The sequence below is a fragment of the Corythoichthys intestinalis genome, chromosome 18 (genome assembly GCF_030265065.1).
Source record: "Corythoichthys intestinalis isolate RoL2023-P3 chromosome 18, ASM3026506v1, whole genome shotgun sequence".
NCBI classification, from domain to species: Eukaryota; Metazoa; Chordata; class Actinopteri; order Syngnathiformes; family Syngnathidae; genus Corythoichthys; species Corythoichthys intestinalis.
In genome coordinates this window covers 27,401,394-27,420,693 of record NC_080412.1, presented here as the reverse complement: position 1 = coordinate 27,420,693, position 19,300 = coordinate 27,401,394, and the positions used below count along the sequence as shown (strand labels likewise).

The window sequence follows — 19,300 nt, the reverse complement described above, 5'->3', positions numbered from 1 at the left end:
TGCTGCCATTGACGGCCATGGACGTCCAAATTTCCCATTCATTTTTATGTCACCAAATCAACAGGAAGTGACCTGATATGACCAGGACATGTCTCTGAAATGTCCCCAAATCAACAGGAAGTGACCTAATATGACCAGGACATGTTCCCCAAATGTCCCCAAATAAACAGGAAGTGACCTGAAATGACCAGGATGTATCCCCCAAATCAACAGTGTCCCTCCAATGTCCCCTAGCCAATCTGGGCGGGGCTAAAATCTGTATCTCCACACAGCAAAGCCCCATAGTAATTTCTCCAGAAATTGCAGTTTCTAGTTAATTAAGCTTTTTATTTCATGCTTAGTGGATAGAAAAAGTGAAACGTTGAGTTAGCTGCTACTAGAAAATTTCTGCTCTTGTAAATTGGTTACTTGAATTTTGAGGCAGCACTATGCCTCTCTCTGCTCTTTCCATGATTTGCCTTCCTCTCTCGCTCTCTCTCTCCATCCCTGGTTTTGACAGCGTCTCTCGCCCATCTAGGAGGAGGGCCAAGGTTGCTGGTCCTGCCGGTGCTGCTGCTGGAGGAGGAGGAGGAAGGAGGGGATGGTGGTAGTGGGAGGAGGCTGACGGGCCAACGAGTTCTCTCCTCACTCAGCGGCAGCAGCAAGGATGGAGGCAGAAGAAAAAGGACGTTTCTAAGCCTCGAAACTCAGTCGCACGGCGCCGATCTGGAAATTCTGATGGGAAGAAATCGAGCGGGAATGACCCGGGCCGCCAATTTGTTGCAGGTAAATATCTTCTTTCTAATTATCCTCGCCATAACGATGATAACACCTTCTCGTGAGGGGGGTGCGAGAAGGACGTTAGAAAGGGGGGTTGCATAACAAGATAAAGACGCTAGAAACGCTGTGTCGGTTCCGTGACGTGATGAGAGCTCCATGGAGGAAGAGGAGGATGATGATGAAGAGGAGGAGGAGGAGAAAGGGGGGGGTGAAGGAAAATGTTGCCGGCTATCCAGACGGGCCCGCGGCCTCCGTCGTCCGGCGCCAGTTGCCGCTCTCTAAAAACGGCTCCGATCCGAATCCCCTGTAGAATTATTAACATCAGTCGTGTTAATATTAGAACATCGCCACCATCTCCATGACAACAGCTTCCTGTACAAGCCCCCCTCCCCCTTTTCCACCTCAAATAGTTTTGTAACGTGAGCCTCGATCTGCATTGCTTACAAGATGGAACACGATGAATAACGTCTAAACTAAAATGAGCTAAAATCCTTGTTTTCATTCTTCTTCTTTAGTCAGTTTTAAAACCTAAAAAGCATGCCGCCATCTAGTGGTTGACGGTGGAGTTTTCTTTTCATAATATGAACTCTTTCACTGCTTTTGACGTTGATAGATGTCCAGTCATGTTGAGTTTAACACTTGTAGACGTCCAATCCCTTTGAACTGGGAGGGTGGCAGCGAATGAACGTTCGTTCATTCGCTGCCAACCCTCCCACTTCAAAGGGATTGGACGTCTATCAACGTCAAGCAGCCAATGAGTTAAAATTGACGATTATTATCAGGAAAATCTTGCTTCGCAACGTCCAACAATGGCGTCGTCACGTCACGTCAGCACTCAAGTCATTAACGGCCACCATATGTCTCACTTTAACAGCCCCCGTAGGCTTGTAATATGAAACCTTTGGTCCGTACAGTCACGCTACGAATTGCGTTTCATTCAAAAAAAGTGATCAACAATACAACAAAAAACATAATTGGCCTGCGTCAGCCATTGTGCCGCACACCTGCTTAAACAATCCAATTTTCTGTTTGCTAAAGCCCAATCCCCAAACAATGGTCGCCTAGCAACGGGCGCCAGACGCTCCATCGGGCTTTAGGATTTTTTACTGTGCTACACAACGGCTCAGGGACAATTAAACAATCTTTGGCGAACGATGTCCGATACATTTTGACTAGGAGGGCTGGCAGCGATTATATCCAAAGCCATGGCCCGTTCCAGAACATTCCTGCTATATTGTGAGCGCTTGATAGACGGAGTGGTGTGTTGCCATGGATACCGGCGCTGCTCAAGCTCAAAATATTCCCCTGTGGATGAAGTGCACAACGGTTTCAATGCAGACATTTGTTCCGCTGGTAAATACACCAATAGGGTCTAAAAGCCCCTATGAGAGGGTGATAAAAATGTCACCTGATGGTTAAATCAGGTGTGAAAAGTTGGATTTTCTACGAAGAGTACAGACACTCTGATAAATCAGATCGCCAACAACCAGTGGCGGACTTGGCAATTTTGGGACCTAAGGGGAACATATCCAGGGGCCCTCTTCATGGGTCAGGGGTTAAAAAGGTGAGAAGGGTGTGGAGGAAATATGTTCCGGTACACTAGGGCTGTCCTAAACGACAATATTTCTCCTGATTAGTCAGCCGACTAGTCTTACGATTAGTCGACTAATCTAATAATTTTCTTTTTTTTTTTTTCTAATTTAGCAATAAAATTTTTGTTGACAAAACCATTTTGGAACACTTAAATTATTAAAGTACAAATAATCATCTAAATAACAATAATTAATCACAAACAATGAGGTTAAACGCTGATAGCATTTACTAGTACAAAAGAATGGACAGTAAACAGATTCAGAACACTGACTTTGCCTTTCCAACATGATTCAAAACAATTCTTTAAAAAAATTCTAGCAGTATTATTATAGTATACTCCTATATATAATAGTAGTATAATAATTATAATAATTATTCATTGCCAATTAGGGTTGTTCCGATCATGTTTTTTTGCTCCCGATCCGATCCCGATCGTTTTAGTTTGAGTATCTGCCGATCCCGATATTTCCCGATCCGATTGCTTTTTTTTTTGCTCCCGATTCAATTCCAATCATTCCCGATAATTTTTCCCGATCATATACATTTTGGCAATGCATTAAGAAAAAAATGAATAAAACTCGGACAAATATAGACATTCAACATACAGTACATAAGTACTGTATTTGTTTATTATGACAATAAATCCTCAAGATGGCATTTACATTATTAACATTCTTTCTGTGAGAGGGATCCACGGATAGAAAGACTTGTAATTCTTAAAGGATGAATGTGACTTTGTATATTGTGACTAAATATTGCCGTCTAGTGTATTTGTTGAGCTTTCAGTAGATGATACTGCTGCCATTTAACTTCTGCCCAAATGCATGATGGGAAGTGCAACCATGACTGTGCATAGGGGCACCAATTGATATATCTTCTCTGCGTTGGGAAAGAATATAGGGTGTTAAGAAAATGATCAACTATTACCTTTCTTCCCCACATTGCCTCCCACATTACAGTAATTTCCCGAATATAACGCACACTTTTTTTCCCCAAAATCAACTGATAAACTCATGGTGCGCATTATAAACGGGTACATGGATGGAGACAGAAATATATATGTATTACAAATATATATAAACCGATTTTTTTTCATTGACACGGCCACGTTGTGTTGAAGAAACGTATGCGGCCACCCGTTGCCGACCATTACGGTACGTGACGTCACCGTTTTGTTTCGGTAATACTTCACTCTAATCGGCCGAATGATTTTGTCTGTGTTAAATTCTGCTTTTTTCACTCTTCATAAAGCACAGAATTTAGTTTCTTGAACTCATTTGAGTCGACGTTTATTGCAGCTCCGCAATTCGGACCATAACAAATGTAAGGACACACACCTCCTGTGTCCGTCAACTATATCGGTCCCTCGGGAAACTCAAACCCAAATAACAATAGTTCCTTTTGTTACTGTCGTGCTGACAGCTATGAGCTCTCACGGATTTCCGACTTACGTTCTCACTTTCATTTTACCGTATCAATCCATGGAAGAAACATTTATTCATCATGAGGAAACGAGCTATACAGCAGCCTTTATAAGAAAAGTCACATCTGTTTTGTTTTCTCCTAGATTCTGGTAAGTTGGAGAAGTTGTCAAATCATATTATTACCGTAAATATTGTCAGTTCACGTTAATGTTTTGAACTACCAATGTGCTATGCTTGAGCTGTGTTTCACCAGTCAGTAAAATGACATTTGTGTATCTGTACACAAGCTCTGTTTTCTTGTATTCTTCTATTTATTGGTGCTAAAATTAGGGTGCACGTTATAAACGGGTACAATAATTTCCCCTAGATTTTACAAGTAAATTTGGGGTGCGCATTATACACGGGTGCGCCTTATATTCGGGAAATTACGGTACTTTTAATTGCTGAAAGAGGTATTGTAAGGCTTTAGCCACATACAAAATGGCTCCAAAGGCTGTCAAAATTCTCTCTACTCATTATACCTGCCTTTTAGCGCTATCTATAGGTAAAATGGCGTTTTTATAGATTGAATGCGACAATGCGTGAGTGGGTCGTCCAGCGCATGCGTTAATTATTTAACGTGATTAATTTTAAAAAATTAATTACCGCCATTAACGCAATAAATTTGATAGCCCTACTTTAAGCCAAAACCACTCTGGATGAGCGTAAGACATTTTGTCTGTAACGTTAAATACAATTAGAAAACGATTTAAATAAAAAATATATATTTAAAAAAAAAAGGCATGTCCGATATTTTTTTGCCGATTCCGATACTTTGAAAATGACGTGATCCCGATCGATCGGGACATCTTTAATTATTATAGTATACGCCTATATATAATAGTAGTATAATAGTAGTATAATAATTATAATAATTACTCATTGCAATCATATTTGTCATAAAGAGTGTCATTTGAAAGCTATTCTTAGTGTAGAATCTGTATTCTGTAGTATTTACTCAACATAATATAGTATTAATTCTGAAGTATGTTGGATTAACTCCAGAAATCGTTATTTATATGACAAACATGACGTGCTATTATTTTGAAATGTTCACCGGAGGTACGTTCGCAAAACTGCTAACCGAAAGCTTTACACACTTTCGTCATTGCTTGAAGTGTCACTAATAGATTTTTTTTTTTCCGTTAGCAAATGCTGTTAACCAGCTGTTGAGTGTTATTGTATGACTGATTGGAACTGTACTGCATTGTTTCGCCACAGGGTGTGCTGTCGTGTATTTTATGTTCGGTGTGAAGAAGAAGAAAAAAGTTAAACGAGGCATTAGCGGCCTGTTCTCAACTTCTTCCTCACTGCACTTTGGCTCCCATGGAGAGCAACTTCACTCATGTGTTCGAAATAAACGATAGCCGATGTGCAAAGTAGCAAGTGAGCTGTAAAAATAGCGAGCTTAGTGGCGTGAAAAAGTGAAGCTAACGAACAGCTAAGCGGAGCAAAGCATACTAAAACGGAGCTAAGCGAAGCTAAACGGCGTGGAACAGTCCATTGTAGTGCGTGTGTGTGTGTGGGGGGGATAATATAAATGCAGCATTCAAATGGCTTTCTTTTTTGTTTTGTTATTTGTTTGTTTGGTATGCTGACAAAATTATACATGACAAATAGTTGGGGGTGCTGCTGGCTCCAGTGGCCCAAGCCCTTGCTCGTTGGGGCAAGGGCACCTGGTTGGGGGCCCCCTACTGGTTGGGGGCCTAAGGCCTTCTTCGCCTGAATAGTAGATCCGCCTATGCCAACAACCAGGGCCGGGGTGGGACTCATTTTCAGCCCGGAGGTTTCACACCACAGACCAGCCCATTTGATACAGTAGTATGAAAAAGTATCTGAACATTTTGGAATTTCTCACATTTCTGCATAAAATCACCATCAAATGTGATGTGATCGTTGTCAAAATCACACAGATGAAAATACAGTGTCTGCTTTAACTAAAACCACCCAAACATTTAACACACAATCTTCTTCAGCGCTCAGGTCCTGAAAAATAAAACCCTGACCTATTTGTGTAACATGTTTATTGTAAGCAAAAGGACCAAACACGCTATTCTGATTGATATTGCATACATGGAAAATCAATGAAACTCTAAATTGTTAAATTAGACAGGAGAAAAAAAGTCTTAAATAGGATTATTACTGTATGTGAATTAAAATCATATTTTGAGACAATTCGACATATACGACAATTTAGCAAAGCGCAGATGACGAGAAATTAGTCTTTTAATCTGCCGGTTAGCCACGCCTACCATTATAGGGGTCTAGTGTCCCCAACAGGTGGGTGACGTCAGCAGAGTCACGATTTCATCTGATTTAGTATGCAGCCCATTGAGGGGAAATTATTCACAACGAAGAAAACGCGACGAAGAGAGCTGCAAATGTCATTGTTTCAGTCTCTCTAATATTTTATATATTATATACTTTTAATATAATTTTTATATTAATTTTTTTATATCCAATATTTTTACAGGATATTCTTTTTATCCAAGTATTTTACCCCAATAGCTAAATAAACGGCTTGAGAAGGACCAGTCAGCCCGTTGAGGGGGAATTATTCAGAACGAAGAAAACACAACGAAAACAGCCGCAAAATGTCATTGTTTTAGTCTCTCTACTCCAATATTTTTACAGGATATAATTTTTTTATCCAAGTATTTTCCCCCAATTGCTAAATAAATGGCATGGTCATGACAAATAACAGTCTTGTGCTAAATGGAATATAAATAATAAAAATGCATTTATTCAAGACGACATGGCAAAATTACTCCATAATGGTCAAAACTGTCGACTTCACCTTTACTGTCGCACCTCCCGAACGATATTTTATGCCACCTAAATCGGGCTTATGTCATTTCCCTTCCCCAGCTTCGGAGAATGTTAACAAACCAAGAGGCGTGACAGCTAGCCGACATGCTAACCCGAACCGAGTGATGTTTCAAAGTCTTCAAAGCAGAAAATCACACAAAACTAGCCCGGAACATTTCACATGACGACTGGAACATTTCACATAACGACTGGGTTGTCGATTGTCTTTGCCGATCGGCGGAGAGCAATTTACAGCTCGTTCCCCTGCTACTACGGACAGGAGAGCTGCCGGGGAAGCAGCTGGACAATGACCGCTGAAGAAACCGTCCTACGTCGGAGGAGTGTGTAGCTGCCAAATGGTCAACACAAATATGGCAAAATAACGCTTTTCTACACGGCGAAGTCGTAAACTGGGTGCCTGCAGTTGTTGTGCAGCTAATGTGTATGAGGAGAGCTTTTTACATGCCTATCCATGATCAAACGTAAGTAGTCCTTTATTTAAAAAAAGTTTGTAGTGTTTACTTTGGAACTGCTGTATTCGCGGCTATTTTTAACTCAAAGTTGCAATTTCTGATCGGTCGGAAAATTTGACAGAACACCGGGCACATGAAGAGGGGAATAAGCTGAGTATAGTGCTCTCCCGGCGGGGGGATGTGCGACAAGCTGCCGATCATCGGCCGAGGGGACAAGGAGCATGTCAGCCACAAAATGCAAGTCACCTACATATTAAAATGATCCCAGTATTTGACATATTACAAAACACGATGTTTGCTCACTTCCTCGTAAGTCCCATGTAGTAGGGCTTTTTTTGGCCAATATCCACCGGTGAATGGGAACCTTTTGAAACCGCAAAAAGACGCACACGCCTCTCCCTCGTACAGCAAGATTTTTCTGCAGCCGTTTGGCTGGCGTGATGCGAAAAATAAACGTATTAAAATCAGCTGAATCCTTAGTCCTTCTCATACAACAGTACGGCTGTATAGTGAAGAGTACTCCTTCCTCCGTATACGTCACAGCGCCCTCTTTCTCAACTCGAGACTGTTGCCGGAAGTCACTCATTTTCATGGCGCGGGATTCAAAAAACTAAATAAATATAGCGATCGCTTCCACACACATCCAAGCGGTCCATTTCATTCAAGAGCATAAAATACCACACGTATTATGAGATAAACATGCTTTTTCGTATCACAGGCACTTTAAGCTACTGTGACGCTGCCTTATCACCACAGAGCTTTTTACGTTGAACACCAGAAAACCCAGCAGAGGCCGACTCTGCCTTTCTCAAGACAAATACCCCTAATATTCCCATGCAATGGCCGATTTGGCCTCTCCTCCGGAAAAACCCAGAGGTGGCCAAAATGGCCCAAGTGCTTTTGAATTAGACGGTGATGAAGTCGCTGTCCGACAGACAGCAACCATTCATATGAAAATGCAACCACTAGACATAAATGCTAGTATGCGGCTCAAACGGAAGGGAAGACACCACGGTTGCACTATTCATGTGATAGTTTGTGTCAGTTCAAGTGAAGCTACATTTATTTATGGAGTTAAACACTTTTTACACATTTTTTAACTCACTTCTCGTATACTCCTCACACAAAAAAACTGGGAAAAAAAATGGCCCAAATGTGTACATTGTTTTGAATTTTTAAAAAAAAGTGTTTTAAAACTGCAATTTGAATGTAAAGCAGGAGTTTTGTCTATAGTTTAGAAGGACTGAATCAAGGGCATGGATCATGAATTTAAAATACACATTTGGGCCATTTTTTTCTGTTTTTGTGTGTGGAGTATAGGAGAAGTGAGTTCAAAAAATGTGTAAAAAGTGTAAAACTCCATAAGTAAATATAGCTTGACTTGAACTGACACAAACTATCACATGAATAGTTCAACATTTGTGTGTTTCTCTCGGTTTGGGCCGCATACCAACACAATGTATGTCTAGTGGTTGCATTTCTATATGAACGGCTGTTGTCTGTTGGACAACGACTTACCAATTCAAAAGCACTTGGGTGATTTTGGCCATCTCTGGGTTTTTCCGGGAGAGAGGCCATAAAATTCTCCGGGGACTTCTAGTGTTAAAGTCTCGATTCTTGGTTAAAAGCAAAAGGCAGTTGTCATTTATTTCACGCAAATATGTCGAAGGATGATGCTAGCCCGTTAGACAATGTGGCGGCAGCCTTACAACAAAGAGCTTTTAACGTTGAAAATTCTTTCGTACTTTTTCAACATAAATCCGGTGTTGGTTCGCTGCATGTGTCGCTGCGAGCGACTGCGAATAACTGAGCAGATTGTGGGATGGCCCCCTACTTGAAGGCGTTGTGCAGTGAAGGTCGAATCTGATCCGCCAATATCATTATGAAATCTATGTATCAGGATCAAGTCAAAAGGATGATACTCTCTCCCAGAGCTAGCCGCATTTGGAGCGCGTCACGGGGTCTTGAATTCTGAACTGATGCTAGAAGGTCCATAATTTATCGCCCAAAGGGTGGTTGCAGTAATACCGTTATTACGAGTTTAACTGACAGCTTCATTTAAAACGTATATTACGACCGGCCCAGACTTAGACAGGCTTGCTCACCGGGAAGTGTCCCGGTCCTCCCGATTAGCCACTCCGGGCCTGCCACCAACACCGTTTACGTTCCTCCCACAGCCTTGAATCCACCCGGAAGCCCCATGGAGCAGGATGTGGAGAGCCCAGCCATCAGCAGAAAGTCCAAGTTGGGCAATGCGGTCGGCAGAGACCTGCCCAAACAGCTGGCGGCCATAGACCGGGCCCGGAAGGTCCAGCGGTACGTCCAGAAAGATGGCAAGTGCAACGTCCACCACGGCAACGTGCGCGAGACGTACCGTTACCTGACGGATATCTTCACCACGCTGGTAGACCTCAAGTGGCGCTTTAACCTGTTCATCTTCGTTCTGGTGTACACGGTCACCTGGCTCTTCTTCGGCTTCATGTGGTGGCTCATCGCGTACCTGCGAGGCGACCTGGACCACGTAGCCGACAACCTCTGGACTCCTTGCGTCAATAATCTCAACGGGTTCGTGTCAGCATTCCTGTTCTCCATCGAGACGGAGACTACTATCGGTTACGGATACCGGGTCATCACGGACAAATGCCCTGAGGGAATCTTTCTGCTCTTGATCCAATCGGTGCTGGGATCTATCGTCAACGCTTTCATGGTGGGCTGCATGTTCGTCAAGATCTCGCAACCCAAGAAGCGCGCCGAGACGCTGGTGTTTTCCACCAATGCGGTCATCTCCATGAGAGACGGACGCCTGTGCCTGATGTTCCGGGTCGGGGACCTGCGCAATTCGCACATCGTGGAGGCCTCTATCCGGGCCAAGCTGATCAAGTCCAAGCAGACCAAGGAGGGAGAGTTCATCCCCCTGAATCAGACGGACATAAACGTGGGCTACAACACAGGCGACGATAGGCTGTTCCTCGTGTCGCCACTCATCATCTGCCACGAGATCAACCAGAACAGTCCCTTCTGGGAGATCTCACCAGCAAACCTGGCCAAGGAGGAGCTGGAAATTGTCGTAATTCTGGAGGGGATGGTCGAGGCCACAGGTAAGTGAGCGTTTTCATGTTTTTTTTCATCAACTGCGGACTTGCAGATGGGGACAGTCAAAAGCAGATAAACAGATGACAGGGACTGATTGACTGATAGGGGTTGACAGTGACTTTCATACAGATATACTGTATACTCATGGTTTAAAAGACATAATAAGACGGACTGACTCATATCGGAAGTGCCAATAGCAAGGGCGTAGGTTTGCATAGGGACAGTAGTGACATAACACTACCAACTTTTCAGGATGCTCATGGGTAATATGGGTAATTTTGATTGTCTTCACATATATTGTAAGGAGAGGCGTGCAAAATTTCCGATTTTTAGATTATTCACGATTCGGCCGTGGAAGATTCGAGAACGATTCACAAATATCCAAATTCCGATTACTGAATTATACCAGGTAAAGCAGAAGTAAAACAGTCAGCGCGGTCTTTGGGATGCAATGAGGAACGGACTGAGAGTAAATATCATGTTCAACTCATGCCGCTAGATAAAAAAACAATCATACCTGACTGCGGCCGACTGCCGCTACAAACAACGCCCAGTTGCTAGTTGCTACAAACATACGGCTACAGTAGATATCATATATATGTAGTACTAGATGCAAAATGACAGATGACGTCGGTGTTAGAACATGTATTATTGAACAGAGATGCGAAATTACACTTTCCGGCATAAGTAAACAGCCGCCATCTTAAAGCAGTAGACCTCTCTAGAAGGCTCTGTTGTAGCGAACCTAATTAACATTTTATCTAAAATATTCCTAAATCGGCAGAATCTTGTCTTGAATCTACATATCTTTAAATGATGAAATAGTGTTAAAACTCTGACAAAAGTAAACCGAAGGTAAATTATGGAATAACGGGAGCAATTTTAACAACTGTAACAGTTGATTCACAACATTAAATTAATTGAATGTAGTTTAAAGCTGCTGATACTGAATGGGGACTGCAGTGTTTTATTTACTGTTATTTTTGTATATTTGTTGACTGTTATATGTTAACTTGATACTGAAATAGTAGTTTGGTTTAGCCTGAGAGGATTTTTGAACAATTTTGGAACTAAAGTAAAAAAAATAAGAGGGGGGTGCATTAATAATAGTTTTATAATCGAATCGAAGCCTCTGAATCGTAATCGTAATCGAATCGTTAGGTGCCCAAAGATTCCCAGCTTTAGAAAAGACCCTACCATTTTTAAGTGAAATATTTTAATTATATTCAGACTTACATTTATCCCTTTTAACTTGATGAATGAGCCGGTCCATTCCCCCCCCCCCACCCCCCCCCTCAAACGCACATTTGATTGGCTGATGACTTGACCCGCCCGCCACCTCCTCCCACCACACAAACACACGCACACTCACACAAGCTTGCCGACAGAAAGCCAACATGCCACCTCCTGCACCCCCTTCGAAGAGGAGGGATATTAGAAGTTTTTTTTTTTCAGCCAGCACAAGCCACTGTAAGTAATATATAAAGTAATCATGTTGTGGAGGTGGGGGAAACACCACTAATTTTGCTACTATAAGTCCGACCTCCATCAGAGTTAGCATAGCATTAATCTGCGTGAACTTGATAACCTGCAAAACTACTGTGGTCAGGCCAGCCTCCACAAAGAACAACGAAGTCAAGCTAGCCGACCCTTATTATGTGCATTACCATAATGCCCCACGGTGGCTTCAGAGTGCAACTCCCAAGAATGGGTCCACTTTAAATGGATTGAACGTCTATGGCCGTCAGTGGGAGCCAAATGCCAGGCGATGAGGTAGTTTTAGGCCATTTAAGGTCATTTACCTATTGATTTTCAGTTACTGTTAATTCTGGGGTATTTTATGGGTCACGTCCTGTTAATTTTTAGTTACAGAACAGGAAGTGACCTAGGAATGACCCAACTTAATAGGCAGTGACTCAAACTCAACAGGAAACGACCTGTAAATGCCTTAAAATGAACAGCAAGTGACCTGTAAATGTTCCGAAAATCGGAAAGAATTACTGTGAATGCTCTGGTTTCGAATGAACGCACGTCCCAGTCTAAATGGATTGGGCGTCGAGCACCGTCAATGGCAGCCATAGGGTTAACTGAGACACTATTATGGTGGAAGATTTTGGTAGCTGCTTGTTGGTTCCTTTTAAAACATTGACGCCTTTTTAAAACGGGATATCTCGATTCTTAGCAGGAGCATATCGATAACCTTTTGGGATACAAAGTATCACGATAATATCAACTAGGGCTGCAGCTATCGATTATTTTAGTCATCGATTAATCGATGAACTAATCAGTTCGAATAATCGAGTAATCGGATAAACATGAAAAAATTAAAATACCTGAGCTGGGCCTCAAACGGTATAAAAATAATAAGGATTTACATATTTACAACAAAAGAGCAATTGGCTAACTTACATAGCAAAAGTGCACTAGCTTAAATGCTATAAAACACTAAGGTTTTTTTTTTTTTTTTAACAATGCTCTTAAATGGTTCAGACACATGTTACCACAAAAATTGGCTAAATATACTTTTAACCTAGCTTATGTTGGTCTTAGCAGGGAGCAGCTGGATTTGGACATGTAAAATGAGGCAGACCAGAGGGCAGTGTATCCACCCAAATCAATGAAACTAAATGCAAACACTTTCGAAAACAAACCATTACAACGCCACCTTAATTAACCGAATACTCGAAGCAGCAAAATTTAATTAGAATCTTTCTAATCTTTCTAATCGACTACTCTAGTTAGTCGATTAATCGTTGCAGCACTTATATCACCAATTCGATATTTTGTCACAACCCTGCTACCAATGTTGAGACCAAACCTACGCCCTTGGCTGATAGACTTACAGGACGGACAGACGGAATGACTGAAAGATAGCAGCTGATTGATCCAGAGACAGACAGATCAACATGTAGGAATGGACGGACTCACTGACAGATAGGGACAGAAAAACATACTGATAAGAACAGACAGACAAGACAGTTAAACAGATGTACAGAGTGAGGAACAAATAACAGATAACTAGACAGGCAAATAAGAAAAGGTTGGGGAACGGAAGGTGGACCAATAGCACCAGTTTGACAGAGGAACTGATGGACTGGCCGATAGAGGAAAACAAGTGAATTGACTGATTGATAGATAGGAAGAGGTCGGTAGCTGCTGGTGAACAGACAGATGAAATGACACCGAGAGACGAACTGACAGATTTCCAACAGTGGGACAGACGGGTGAATTGGCTGATGGAGACTGACAGATTCTCAGGAAAGGACTGACAGACAAAACGGAAGGATGACCAATGGGGACAGACAGACGCACTCAAAACCAGACTGACTTGTATGATCAAACGGACGAAACAGAGTGGCAAACAGACAACCCCAACAGGCACCCAATGACCTCTCGTCCCTGCCCCGTCCTCAGGCATGACGTGCCAAGCCCGGAGTTCGTACGTGAGCAGCGAGATCAAGTGGGGCTACCGCTTCACCCCTGTGCTCACGCTCGAAGACGGCTTCTACGAGGTGGACTACAACAGCTTCCACGACATCTACGAAACAAACACGCCCACCTGCAGCGCCCGCCAGCTGGCCGACATGAGCGGTCGCGGCCGCCTGCCCCTCACCTGGTCCGTGGCCAGCAAGCTGAGCCAACAGGGACCGGCGCCTGAGGCCGGGCGCCAGGAGCTTGGGACTGAGCGCAACGGGGATGTCGCCAACGCCGAGAGCGAGTCCAAAGTGTAGCTCTGGTAAGAAACAGAAATGGAGACGGCGTGTTGCCGTCTCACTTGACTGCCAGATCCGTCTTATTTTTTCTATTACGATATTCCTATAGGGACCTTTAATATTGAGTATTTTTGTACATACTATGAGACGTTTTGGACTTTTTTGGGGTTTGCCGTGTGAATATTTGCCAGAGGTTTGATACTAATGCACTGGTTTAGGTTAGGCCTGTACATAATCTATGCCTTACTGTACCTTAGAAAGCTTTGAACTTGCTTTTTTTCCTCCCAGAAACATTCACTTGTGGGTCACAACATCAGGTACACCGACTAATTGCGATCATTTGCGTCGGTGGAGCGATGTGCCTAATGAAGTGTTCCGTGTGTATATCGACGCATGTACAAACATGAATTAATCCTGTCTGGTGTGTTTTATTTCCGCTATGAAAAACCAATGACAAGTTCTTCCTCGTAAGCCCCGCCCCTTCTCTCTCTCTCTCTGTCCCTCCCTCACACCACCAGCTGCTTGTGGAAAGTTCCACACACACCTGCGCCACACTTCCTGCGGAAAGCCATGACCTTGAACTGCCCTTTAAAAAGAAAAAACGCTTTTTCATACTTTTTGCACATGGGAGAGAGAGATAGTCGCTGTTGCAGTACAAACCCCGAACCCTTAACAAGCTCTTCAGAAAACCTCACAATCCACCAAACAGTATGATAAGTATAATAAATAAACTCTTCATTGCATATTTGGGAAGTTGTGTTATTGTGTTGGGGGGAAAAACGAAGACTCGCGTTAAGGTCATTTTTCTGTCTTTAAAAATATTTACAGTGTTTTATTTCATTGGAATACTGCAGTGTTTCACTCATTGGCTAGCACTGACAGCGACTAAAGTCCAATCTACTTAAACAGGGAGAACAGAGAGCAAGGGCGTACGTTTGCATAGGATAGGGACGGTAGGGACAAAACACTACCAACTTTTGAGGATGCTCACATTGTCCCCACCAACGTTTAAGCAACCTTATTTGCATTATATAATGACTTTAGTTATATAGGTCACTTAGATTGTCTTCCCATATGTTTTAATTGTTGTAAATGACCCCACCATTATTAAGTGATTTATTATTATGTGAATTATTTCAGACTTACATGTACCTCTTTTCACTTGCTGAATGTGCCGGTCCATTTTTTCCCCTCCTAAACGCACATTTGATTGACTAATGACTAAACCCCCGCCCCCCATCCACACAGACAGATATTAGATATTAAGTACCGTAATTTTCGGACTATAAGCCGCTACTTTTTCCCTTCATTTTGAATCCTGCGGCCTATAGTCAAGTGCGGCTTATTGTTGATTAATTTGGGTTAATAGGCTACACATGCCTCCCAGCATGCATTGCAGTACTACAGATGTAAATAACAGTCAAAATTCATGTTCTGTGCTAATTATTTATTCAGTTACTGTTCCAGTTGTTTCATTAATTCCTTGTTATGGTATTTGGTAACACTATTTTACAGCGGCGTCATAAGACCATCATAACTGTGACATGACACCATCATGGGCATTACTGAACGCTTATGACAGATGTAATTAAGTGCCATCCAGCAAATTATGTTACTAACTCCATTCATGTCCAGTTCGAATCTTTTACATCCATCAAAAGTGAGATAATTTGCTAAATAACACTAAATGACATCTGTTATAAGCATTCATTAATGCAGATGACAGTGTCATGTCATAATTATGAATGGCTAATAACAGTCTTACGGCACCACTGTCAAATAAAGTGTAACCAAATACCATAACTAGAGATGTCCCGATCGATCGTGTCCGATCACGTCATTTTCAAAGTATCGGAATCGGCAAAAAAATATCGGACATGCCTTTTTTAATATATATATATATATATATATATATATATATATATATATATATATATATATATATATATATATATATATATATATTTTTTTTTTTTTTAAATTAAATGGTTTTCTACTTGTATTTAACGTTACGGACATAATATGTTACACTCATCCAGAGTCTTTAGTTTAGGCTTAAGGTAGGGTTATCAAATTTATCCCGTTAACGGCGGTAATTTAAAAAAAAAATTTTTTATTCATCACGTTAAAATATTTAACGCAATTAATGCATGCACTGCATGACCCACTCACGCATTGTCGCATTCAATCTGTAATGGCGCCATTTTACCTATATATAGAGCTAAAAGGCAGCGTAAAATGAGTAGAGTGAATTTTGGCAGCCTTTGGAGCCTTTTTTTAATTGGCTAAAGCCTTACGATCCCTCTCCCTACAATTGGAAATATCGTGGGAAGCAATGTGGGGAAGAAAGGTAGTAATTGATCTTTTTCTTAAATTCCTATGTTATTTCCCAACGCAGAGAAGATATATCAATTGGTACCACTACGCACAGTCATGGTTGCACTTCCCATCATGCATTTGGGCAGAACAGTTAAATGGCTACAGTATCATTTACTGAAAGCTCAACAAATACACTAGATGGCAATATTTAGTCAATATACAAAGTCACATTTATCTTTTAAGAATTACAAGTCTTTCTATCCGTGGATCCGTGAAATCTTGAGGATTTATTGTCATAATAAACAAATACAGTACTTATGTACTGTATGTTGAATGTATATATTCGTCCGAGTTTTATTCATTTATTTCTTAATGCATTGCCAAAATGCATATGATGGCGGAAAATTATCGGGAATGATTGGAATTGAATCGGAAGCAAAAAAAAGCAATCGGATCTGGAAATATCGGGATCGGCAGATACTCAAACTAAAACGATCGGGATCGGATCGGGAGCAAAAAAACATGATCGGAACAACCCTAACCATAACTAGTAATTAAATGAAACAACTGGAAACGTAACTGAATAAATAATTATCACAGAACATGAATTTTGATATATATATTTAAATTGTGGTTGCTTTTTACATCTATTGTGCTGCAATGCATGCTAGGAGGCATGTTGGACAACAAAAGTGTTGACAGCAGGTGGCAGAAGAGGTTGACTGTCTCCCCAAAGGGAGCAGTGATGGCGAAGTGAAGCTGCTTGAAGCAATGAAGCTTTGCAGCCAATTGGTTAAAAGCTTCATGGTGGTTCATTTGGTCTTCTGACCGTCGTATGATGCCGCTGTTTATTGATGTGTTACCGGTTAATATCTTTTGGTGTAAACATCCCATAATACAGTGAGGACAGCTGCGGCTTATAGTCCAGTGCGGCTTATCGATGAACAAATGCTGTTTTCATGTCACATTTGGTGGGTGGCAGCTTATAGTCAGGTGCACCTTATAGTGCGAAAATTACGGTATATTAGATGCATTTTTTTGTTGACAGCAGCAGCCGCTGTAAGAAATGTAAAAATATGTCAATGTTGTGGAAGTGGGGAACACACCACTAATTTTGCTACTGAAAGTCCGACCTGCATCAGATTAGATTTAGCATAATATTAAACTGTGTGAACTTGCTAACCTGCAAAACTCCAGTCGGTAGCTGCTTAGAGAGAAGTCGCCTCCTTTACGAGTTTTCTATTGTTGACGTTAATTAAACTGTGTGAAATGTAGTGAACTGGGTTTTACCCCTATCTCCCCAATTTTACTTTTTATTTTTATTTATGAGGTCTTAAAGCAACCTGCAGGAGTTTAATTTTTTTTTGTTGAGTTTGGCTGTGTTTGTGGACGAAAACAGTAGTGTTTTACCTGAAGGATGGCTCTGTTTTTATTTTTTGGGTTTTTCCCTGACAAAGACGTTTTTTCAGTTATATTTAATTTCTTTATTTAGACAATGTTGAGTGGTCTTAAGACAAATGTCTATTTTTTTGCAGTCCTGGATAGTTAAGAGATGATTAACAAGTTTTTATTTATCGTGTATGTTAATACAATTTATGTTCAAATAATGGAATTTAAATTTGCTCATAAAATGCGGACATTTTTCCTGGAAGTTTTCAAATTGTTTCTTGAGTAATTTTTGAAGGCAAAGGTTTGAATTGAACGGTGTAGGCTGAACCAATACACATAAAAGTTAGTATAAGTCAATACAGATTCATTTTGCATTGATCATTAAGAATGTCCCGTCCCCAGCAATAAGTGTACATGCAGGTCATGCCATATCATCCCTACCAATGTTGAGACATAACCTACGCCCTTGACAGAGAGCAATCATCAACGGCAGCCAATGAGTTGATGTGAATTTAAATACACAGAGCACGTTAAACACGAAGTTGAAATATTGTCGCGTGTGAAATGTTATTTTTGCGGTCAACTCTTACGGAATTGATCAAAAACACCACTCAAAGCTTAATAAAGCCAAAAAAAAAATGTCCCCCCCAAAATATAGCAGCATTAACCCTTTATAAGGCAATTTATCTTTTCTTGGTAATTATAAAACAAAATTAACCTCATAAAGATTTGTCATGTAGGATCAGAGGTGGGTAGAGTAGCCAAAAATGAGACTCAAGTAAGAGTAGCGATCCTTCAAAATATTATTACTCAAGTAAAAGTAGTCATCCAAAAAATGTACTCAAGTACAAGTAAAAAAGTATTTGGTGAAAAGAATACTCTATCAATGAGTAACAATGTGAGTAACGGCTTACATTTTTGTTTGATTTTTTTTTTTTTTTAAACATATTTTTTTCTGAGAAGTTATCTATATGAACAATTGTTATAATGATACTATACAATAACCCATTACATAATCACATCAAGCCAAATAAAAAATAAAAAATACACAAATTTAAATTCTGACGAGAGGGAAAAAAATACAGTACATAAATGAAGCCCTATTCGTCCAAAGCACATGAGTGCCCTCTGGTGGAGAAAATAGTTCCTGGTTTGAATAGTAAATAGTTCCTTCATAATTACTCTCATGAAATTAAAAGGATCATATCTCCAATTTTACGTTGTCAATCGGTGCCAAATAAAAACTGGGAGAGAGATTAAAATCTGTGTTTTCGAGTCATGTTGACGGCATTTCAAATACTTCATTTTTCACTGTGCTTTAAAGACACAACTTGATTGTACATAGAAAGCAAGACTCATGTGATCATTGTTGCGACATCCCATTGGTGAAATTGGTAGAGCTACTCTTGCCATCACTGGCAAAGAAAAAAAAAATACTCTAAATCAAATATGTGGAATAAAGATGAGAAAATGTAACAACTCTTGTGTAGCACGAAGTCACGAAGTAGGAGTAGGGTTTTTTCTTCACAAATCTACTCAAATAAAAGTAAAAAGTATAGCTTAGTAAAACTACTCTTAGAAGTACATTTTCTCAAAATGTTACTCAAGTAAATGTAACGGAGTACATGTAACGTGTTATTACCCACCTCTGACCAAATGTTAATATTGTATCCTACACAGAGGTGGGTAG

General features: G+C 40.9%; 1 protein-coding gene across 1 annotated transcript; it reads left to right on the top strand.

Moving 5' to 3' along the window:
- The first annotated feature begins 551 nt into the window (after nt 1-551).
- Nucleotides 552-15,203, top strand: kcnj6 (potassium inwardly rectifying channel subfamily J member 6). Its single transcript, XM_057821362.1, has 3 exons — nt 552-765; nt 9,274-10,194; nt 13,604-15,203. Exons 2-3 carry the CDS (start codon nt 9,297-9,299, stop codon nt 13,918-13,920), a joined length of 1,215 nt encoding a protein of 404 aa, XP_057677345.1. The 5' UTR covers nt 552-765; nt 9,274-9,296; the 3' UTR covers nt 13,921-15,203.
- Nucleotides 15,204-19,300: the final 4,097 nt, after the last annotated feature.